Genomic DNA, 9,468 nt, shown 5'->3' on the forward strand with positions numbered 1-9,468 from the left:
AGAGTTCTGGATATTGTTTGGGCCGGGGGGAGCCTTAGAAGTTGAACCCGATTCAACTTCCATTTGACCATCCGGAGAGGGAACCATAGAAAACGTCAACGCACGGGGTCATTGCCCGCGCAGACGGAAGAAAGCAATAAATGTGTTACAAAAGACAAAAATCACTTAGCTTTAAACTGGTGTCCAATGACGAACCGATCCAGCTTATACAGCTGGCTATTGTTTAATCCTCACACGCGAACAAAAGATTGAGCACCGAACCGAACTGGCAAAATAACCTTGAGAGCGGATTAACACTATTCTTTATCGCCTCACACAGCACTACGGACTAGAAAAAACAACCTCTGTCTCGATGGAGAGCTCGAAAACGAATGAATTATACCAATGTTTTCAACTCAAAAATCTTTTAGTTTAGTCCCCACCTCTTACCTCTCTTCCATGTAACAACATGCTTCATACATCCTTCTTTTACCCTTAAATGAGTGATGTAATTTTTAAACGGCCTTGTTAAAGGGTTTTATAGTCGTTTTTTGAATATATGATTTTGCATGTAAGAGACAGCGTACGACAAATGGTTATCCCTGGATTCGATAGCGTTTGCTTTATAGATTCGAATGAATATGGCTTTGTCTGCTGAAATTTGCGGATTTGAAGTGTTATTTCATACCAAAATGTTGCTTTTTAGCACTAAAAATATCTATAACTCTACAGATATAAGAGATAGAAATAAACTTGCATAACAAAAATTGTGTATTTTCTTGTGCCAAACAAAATCTTAGAACATTTTGAAATTCTAAAAATCACCCAGAAAAGTTATGTTGATAAAAGTGATTTGTCAGGGGTGTATCATAGAAAACTACATGTGTGTATTAAAATCGAAAGATAGATACATAGTCTCTTCAGCAAAGTTGTTTCTTATTATATTCCCTATAACTTTGCTGAACACAGTTTTTTATTATTTTCATAAATGACCAAACAAAAATTTGCTTCTCAGCATTAGGGGGATTAATCACCAAACCAATACTTTAAAAAGATGGGGAATATTTTATAGACAAACTTTGCTGAAGACACTTTTTTCGTGGTCAAAACAATTTCGATCACGTTTTTGCCTATTTGGAAACAGTATGCATCGCCTACTGATGATTTCAAAAGGGTTGTATCATATTGTGGCAGAAATGGGTTTCCTTTCATAATCACCCACCACATAATTTGGGGCAGCTCAGATATTAATTTGAGAGGCACCGAATCAATGGGATACTTAAGTAACACATACTTAATGCATGAAACCGCAATATCGTAGAATCAAAATTTTTAGGTTATTTTGTTGCGTTTCAAAGCCCTCATTCGCATGTATGAAAAAAGCCTTATGTTTACATTTGTAAGTATCGCCCTTTTCACAAAAAAGCGTTGAAATGAAATCTCAGCTCCTGATATCACGCTATCTCTTCCTAATGCCAAAGAACAAATAAAAAACTCTCGAAAACGAACCGTTTGGGAAAATCATCATCATCACTGGAATTTTCATTTTCACGAAACTTTTCGATAACCTTCCGTCACTTGCGTTAATGCACTGGGTGCACAGTGCTCTGAAAATCTAGCGAAATCGTCTTAGAGCACCAGCGGGTCTAATTCAGAGCTATCTGCGCGGCGAGTTAAATCTGTAAAGAATACTAAAAATTAATTTCTATTCCATAATTTTCAATCTAGTGAAATCGTCTTAGGGCACCAGCGGGTCTAATTCAGAGCTATCTGCGCGGCGAGTTAAATCTGTAAAGAATACTAAAAATTAATTTCTATTCCATAATTTTCAGTTCAGCAATTCGAGAAATCGTGCTCACCGCAAGCCATGAAAAATAGACTACGTTGGTTAAATTAAAAATAAAACTACTAAAAAATTTCAAATAGTTTATAATTTTCACAAACTTATCAGGAAAAATTGTTTAATATGCTTTCGTAATATTGTGCAGAAAAAAGCAGAAAATTTCAGTATTTTCTCTATCTGCAACATATAAACCCTTAAGTATACCAATTAATTGGTATACGAATTGGAATAGGTTCGCCAAATTTTGGAAGAAGTCTATAAAATGTCCCCTTGAAAGCTATCTAAAAATTGTTGTAGTTCGATGCAATAAAAAAATCCCCAAAAATGAAATGTACCTATTAATGTGAAACGCTGTGAATAATACATACAATAAAGACCCATTTTTATCAATCTCATGGTGTATTTTAGGCTGACAAAATGGGGACATTGACTTAATCGGGCATTTTTTTTCATTATAAAAAACTGAAGCAGTTAAAATATTCTTCCCGTCACTTGATGTAGTCTGATAACTATTTCTGATTATGATGATCTTTTATTTTTGCATATTTCCATCTTCATGTTCCTTATCATGAAAATTGTTCGAGAATTACCTTGGGACCGAGGGAAGCAATAGTGTCGGTCTTCAATTTAATTACAACTGCCACGCGTGCGAAGGCGAAACTTTAACAATGAACTGAACTGGGAACGATTTCATCCAGTTTCACTCGCGGTGTTGTCCGGCGGATTTTAGCGACTGTTACTGAACTAATATAATTTCACTGTCACAGAACTTCGGTATCGAAAAATCACGATGACTTCTAGTCAAAAATCTATTTTATTGCTCGACTGATTTATTGAGTAAATCTAATTTGATGCAGCTTCAACAACGGGTGTATTTCGACTAACTCATTTTACTATATTGAACGATAGCGATCTCGAGTGGTGAATATAATAAACGATCATGTCCGAAAGCTACTGGTTACTACCTGCTGATAACGATCGGGTAATGTGAAACAGTGATAAGCGCTGATACGGGATAAAAAGAGAGATGACAATTATAGATTTGTGGATCACGTTTGGTTGCCAGAATCTACCCTTTTCTTAGGTTTGAACATGCCGCCCACCTTGGAATCATAGGGATTCCAATCAAATCTGTCCTGACACATTTGCCCTGCACTGCTTCTTTTACTCTAACCTTTTATCTCTATCTATCTTCTACTACTATTTTGAAATTCACGATTCATCATTTGAACACAGTCTCGGCTTGAATTCAATTCTGTTTTTCAATTTTGTTGTTGCTTCACTGCGATGTGATAAAATGTACCGGCTACACTGGAGGTTCGTCTCGATGGAATAATGGAAACCGGTGGGAATATTACTCTCCAGACTGGAACATTTTCGGATTATCAGCTGCGACGTTTGCGATGGTTTGATGTTGCCATCGATGAGCTTTGTTGATCAGGAACAATTTCGGATAATTGAGTGACTGCTGGTATTGTTCTCGAACTTGCTGCTAGGAGTGCATCATACTGCCGTCATCCTTCCTTCTGACGTGGTCCACGGGATGCAGGTAGGTCACATCAAACATTTTCTAGTAAAAGCAGGGTGGTTTTTAATTTGAAATTAAGAACATTAACAGAACTCGCCTGGAGTGGAGGCCTCCTGGCCTCCACGGGTGCCGATTGCACCGATGACGCCGACGACGATACTGCACGAGAGTGGAATCATCATGTACTGCTGGGATGTCTGCGATGCTGCAACGTAGCTGTTGATGACCATCAGAGTTGGTTGGCCAAACCTTCTGACGACCAATCGATTGCTGGCGCTGCTTTCGTACAACGGGCCCATTGCACGACGGGAAACTTATTCGGATAATAAGGCTGCAGTACTATCATGATGTGACGAAATTTGATGTGATTACTAGTATGAATGGTACCGTGCACCATAACCGTGACGAGAAAACATGCTCGAGGAGACGACACTGATGACATAGATAAAGTGCGATTGACGGGTTGGAAATGTGACGACTGGATGACCTTCAAGTATCGACGTCCCGGGCCGGGACGTAAACAGGACTAGCTATGGAGGATGAACATTCCTTAAGCTTTTTGAAATATATGATGAAAAAATAACTTAACTGGATTGCGGGAGCTCTTCGTTTGAAGGCTCCCGCGGTGCCAAAGCACCTTGTTGGAAGAGAACTAGTTCTCTTCGTGTTGAGACTCGATGTTGTCCCGGATGGGAAGGACACAAATCTTGGCAATGCCCCTCCTGAACGTACCATCCTTGGTGCGGACAGTCACGACGCGTATGTTTCCATCGGTACTGAAGAACACTTCCGCTACACGTCCCAATCTCCATTTCTGGGGAGGTAAGTTTTCCTCCTTGACAAGCACCATCGTTCCGATTTTGATGTTGTCCCGCTTCTTGGTCCATTTTGTTCTGGCTTGTAAACTCGATAAGTATTCCGTCTTCCATTTTCGCCAGATCCGCTGCACGAAAGCTTGGCTTCGCTGCCAAAGCGCCAATCGATTCTCCGGAATATCTTGTAGGTCCGGTTCTGGTACAGCGGTGAGTGGTCTGCCAGTCATAAAGTGCCCGGGAGTTAGAGCTGTATAGTCATGCGGGTCGTTGCTTAACGGTGTCAAAGGACGGGAGTTCAAAATAGCTGCCACTTGTTGTACTATTGTATGAAGTTCATCGTAGGATAATGGATTGTTACCAATTGTTCGACGGAAATGACCCTTAAATGATTTAACAGCCGCTTCCCACAGCCCTCCGAAGTTGGGGGATCGGGCCGGAATGAATTTGAATTCGATTCCATCATCTTCTGCTGCACGAATCTTTGAGTATTGAAACTGTTGGTCATTGAGCTGCTGGCGGAGTTCCTTAAGCTCCCGGTTTGCTCCCACAAAGTTTGTGGCATTGTCGCACATCACCAGACGTGGTCTGCCACGGATGGCTACAAATCTTCTAAAAGCTGCGAGAAATGCCTGCGTAGATAAGTCTGCGACAATCTTTATGTGCACTGCTTTGGTTGCGAGGCAGATGAAGATACCCACAAAGCACTTCACGGGAACGCTGCGACGAACGGGATAGCGAATATAAAACGGGCCGCAGAGATCTACGCCTACTTTCTGAAACACGGCTGCTGGATTTACTCTGACAGAGGGCAGGTCTGCCATGATCTGCTCGTGTACTTTTGTTTTGCTCCGAAAGCATTGCACACATTGGTGAATTGTTCTTCGAGCGAGGTCTCGAATTCGAGTGGGCCAAAACTTCTCCCTGACCGATGCTATTAATAACTGATGACCGGCGTGAAACAATTTCCGATGATAGTGACTGATGATAAGTTTGGTCAGAGGGTGCTGATGATGTAAAATCATGGGATGTTTGCGGGTTTCGGGGATGGGCGCGTGTGCTAACCGCCCACCCAGGCGTATGATTCCATCTACTAGCTGGGGATCATACCTAATAAGTATGGACGACGATTGCACTTGTCGACCTTTTGTTAAATGACCGATTTCTTCCGGAAAGCTCTCCTGTTGAGCCAACCGGACCAAAGTGGTGACTGCTTCCTCATATTCGACGAACGATAATTGACCTCTGCGTCTATGTGATACACTGCCTGCTTTAGTATTGTGCACAAATCGACGAATCCACCCTGTCATGTGAACAAGGTCTGGAAATGACGAGCGTAGCGAGAAAAATTCGTTTGGTGGTTTTGCTCCAGTGGAAAGAGTCACTGATGATTTTTCTTCTAGCAACGATTGGTCAGGTTCTAGAAGAACTTCTGTGGTTATGGGCCATGTACTGCGGTCATGACTAACCCACTGTGGGCCTTCAAACCAACGCTTCTGATATTGAAGTTGGGCGGGCGCCATGCCCCGCGAAATTATGTCTGCCGGATTCTCCACACCGGCCACGTGATTCCAAACACCTGATCTGGTAATGTGTTGAATCTCTGACACGCGGTTGGCGACGAATGGTTGCCAACGGGATGGAACCGAGGACAGCCAACATTTGACAATCATTGAATCCGTCCAGAAATACGCCGGCATGGGCGTTTGAATACTACAGACAAGTTTTTCGTACAAGTGACTTAGGAGTAAGGCCGACGAGAGCTCCAATCGAGGGATTGATTGCCTTTTTTTCTTTCGATCTGGATCTTCTAGTGGTGCAACCCGTGATTTCGCCGTGATCAACCGTACGGTGACTGATCCATCGGCCGATGTGCTCCGGAGGTAGAGACATGCTCCATAGGCGACTTCCGAGGCGTCACAAAACCCATGGATCTCTGAACTGACGGAGGTAGTGCTGAATCCTGTCCAACGTGGAACGTGAAGCGATTCCAGCGCAAGGAGGTTTCTTCGATATTCCAGCCAGAAGTTCTGGGATTCGGTTGCAAGTGGTTCATCCCAATCGCACTTCTGCTTCCATAGTTGCTGAAGAAAGATTTTGGCTTGTACTATCACGGGACCAATCAGACCAAGAGGATCAAATAGACGAGCTGCATCGGCTAGGACGATTCGTTTTGTAATGGGAGAATGATCGTTCCATGCGGGTGATCGAAACATGAATCTATCGGACCGATGCTCCCACAGCAATCCCAAGGTCTTCACAGGCGAGCTGGACGAATCTAACTCCAGCGTGGTGCGATCATCGAGCAAGTTTTTCGGCAAGTCTTCTAGGAGTTGTGGTTCGTTAGACACCCACTTCCTCAAGGTGAATCCTCCCGACTCGGTCAATTCTACCATCTCCTGGACCAACAACTTTCCATCTTCGATTGTGTCCACTCCTGTCAACATGTCGTCGACGTAAAAGTCTTCCTTTAGAGACTTAGCAGCATTAGGGTAGCTAGCTGCTCCTTCTATTGCCAGCGTTTGCAGGCATTTAGTTGCTAAATATGGAGCGGATGCAGTTCCGTACGTGACCGTAGTTAGCTCATACGTACAGATTGGTTCATCAGCAAAATTCCTCCACAAGATTCGTTGGAAATGCTGGTCGCTCGGCTGAACCTTTACCATGCGGTACATTTTTTCTATGTCCGCAACAATAGCCATTCGGTGGAACCGAAAACGAATGGAGATAGATAATAGATCCTCTTGGGCCACGGGTCCGACCATGAGCGCATCGTTGAGGGAGATGCCACTAGTCGTTTTGCACGAAGCATCAAAGACAACACGCAGTCTAGTAGTAGTGCTGTCTGGCTTCAAGACCGCGTGGTGCGGTAAATAATATACTGGGTTTGGTTCAACTTCATCGGACACAAGCTTCATGTGTCCGAGCCGTAAATATTCGCTGATAAATTCAGTATATGGTTGCAACAACTCAGGTTTCTGGTGGAGTCGTTTCTCCAGTCCGAGAAATCGTCTTGTCGCTATGGCTTTTGATTCTCCGAGTTGCTTGATTCGATAATCTTTCTTTGGAAGAGTGACAACGAATTTCCCATCTTTATCGCGCACCGTTGTACGATCAAAAAATTCTTCGCACGTCGACTCCTCCACTGACAAAGTGCTCTTGCTGTTGCATGATTCCAGTTCCCAAAATTTTGTAAGTAGATCACAAAGATCGAGCGATGCACACGGGTACGAAATGGTTCTGGAAACTCTAGCTATACCACTGGCTACACGACCTGATACAATCCAACCAAAAACTGTTTTCTGCAGCGTTGGCCCATCTTTTGAAAGCTTCAGTTTTCCATCTGTAAGCAGATCATAATAATACTCTGCTCCTATGATAATATCTACCGGGCCAGGTTCGTTGAATCCGGGATCCGCGAGGTTGATATCGTCCGGAATAGACAGTTGCTGAATATCGACAGATTGAAACGGTAAATCGGACGTGAGCTTTGGCAGGACATGAAGCTTGACGTTTTCGCAGTATGAGGAAATGTAGGTAGACCTCGGAGTTATCGTTGCTTCTACCATCTTCGTCGATTTAACGACTGATCCTCCAATTCCTGCAACCGACAGGTAGCTGGTCATCTCGGGTAAGTTCAGCTTCTGATACAGATTCGTGGTTATAAAACAATACTCGGAGCATGAGTCCAGAAGCGCTCTCGCAAACTGGACGTTTCCGTAAGGATCAATCACTCGCACCGTGGCGGTGGATAATAAAACTTGTCGTGCTGGTGTGTAGGTGTTAGCAGACAATGTGTTGGTGTTTCCCAAGGAAGTGTGATCTGTGGTAGATGGTTGGTGACAGTGTGATTGCAAGTTCGTGTGTGCGACAGGGAGTGAGTTCGTAGTGGGTGCTGTGTTGTGACTGTGTGTGGTCTGGTACTGTGGCTGTGGTTGTGTTTGTGAAGTGCTCGCTATTGATGGTCTGTTCTGCGCATGCGGGACGGAGTTGTTCTGCGGTGTAGATGATGCAGCTGCTCCGCCGTTCGTCGCTCCATTGTGCAGAAGCGTGTGATGTTTCTGCCTACAGTATTGGCAAAAACCCTTTGTACAGAATCGAACCATATGTGATGGAGAGAGACAATTTAAACACAGCCCACGACGCTTTACGTGCTCGTACCGCTCAGTGACCTTCATCTTTTGGAACCTTTGGCATTTGAACGCAGAATGGGGACCTTCCCCACAGAATGGACAACGATTGGCAGCTTCAGTTGTCGCGTGAGAATGACTGACGGTGAAACGAGGTTTCTTCAGCTCTGTCTGGCAGGGTTTGGCTGGGGTAATCGACTGAAGTACAGCACAGTGATTGCGAAGAAAATCGACTAACTCATCATAGGTAGGAACCTCCTTAGAACAATGGTGCGATTCCCAATGGCGGAGAGTAACAGAGTCTAGCCTGGAGCACATCATGTAGACGAGAATGGTACTCCAGTTCTGAGTGTTTTCGCCGATCTTATCTAACATTTGCAGATTCCGGTCATACTCACTGAGCAGATGGCTCAAACCGTCGTAACATTCGCGTTTCATTGGTTCCTCAGCAAAAAGTGCATCAAGGTGAGCCTTTACAATTAGTTTCTTGTTTTCGAAACGTTTCTGGAGCAGATCCCACGCTATTTTGTAGTTCGCCGCTGAAATCTCTATCGTACAGATTTCCTGCAGCGCGTCGCCTACAAGCGATGACCGAAGGTACGTGAATTTGTCTATCTCAGTCAGTTGGTGGTTGCGGTGAATTAGGCTTATAAACATGTCTCGGAACGTGACCCAATCTCGAAGTTTGCCTCCAAAATTCGGAAGTTTAATTTCTGGCAGCTTCACCTTCGAGAAAGCACTGGGAGTTATTGGTACTGGTGCAGTTGATGACTCCGAAGACGTTGAAGCATGGACCGTTGGGCCAAGCAGTTGCTGCAATGATGCCCTCAACTCGCAGTATGTGTCTTCGGCTTGCTGTATGACAGAAGATTGTTCAGCTTCCCGCCTTTCACTGTGTGCTGCTAGTCGAGCCTCACGATTGCCTGGGTCTTCTTTCGACTCTTGTCTCTCCTTCTCCTCTGCATCTTCCATGATCATATCTATTTTTCTTCTAATTGTGTACATCTGATTGCGATTTTGAAAAGTGGTTCGAAGGACCAAAAAATGTTCGAGAATTACCTTGGGACCGAGGGAAGCAGTAGTGTCGGTCTTCAATTTAATTACAACTGCCACGCGTGCGAAGGCGAAACTTTAACAATGAACTGAACTGGGAACGATTTCATCCAGTTTCACTCG

General features: G+C 43.9%; 1 protein-coding gene across 1 annotated transcript; it reads right to left on the bottom strand.

Moving 5' to 3' along the window:
- Nucleotides 1–4,002: 4,002 nt before the first annotated feature.
- Nucleotides 4,003–8,730, bottom strand: LOC131680195 (uncharacterized). Its single transcript, XM_058960914.1, has one exon. It carries the CDS (start codon nt 8,728–8,730, stop codon nt 4,003–4,005), a length of 4,728 nt encoding a protein of 1,575 aa, XP_058816897.1.
- Nucleotides 8,731–9,468: the final 738 nt, after the last annotated feature.

Source organism: Topomyia yanbarensis, chromosome 2 (genome assembly GCF_030247195.1).
Source record: "Topomyia yanbarensis strain Yona2022 chromosome 2, ASM3024719v1, whole genome shotgun sequence".
NCBI lineage: Eukaryota > Metazoa > Arthropoda > Insecta > Diptera > Culicidae > Topomyia > Topomyia yanbarensis.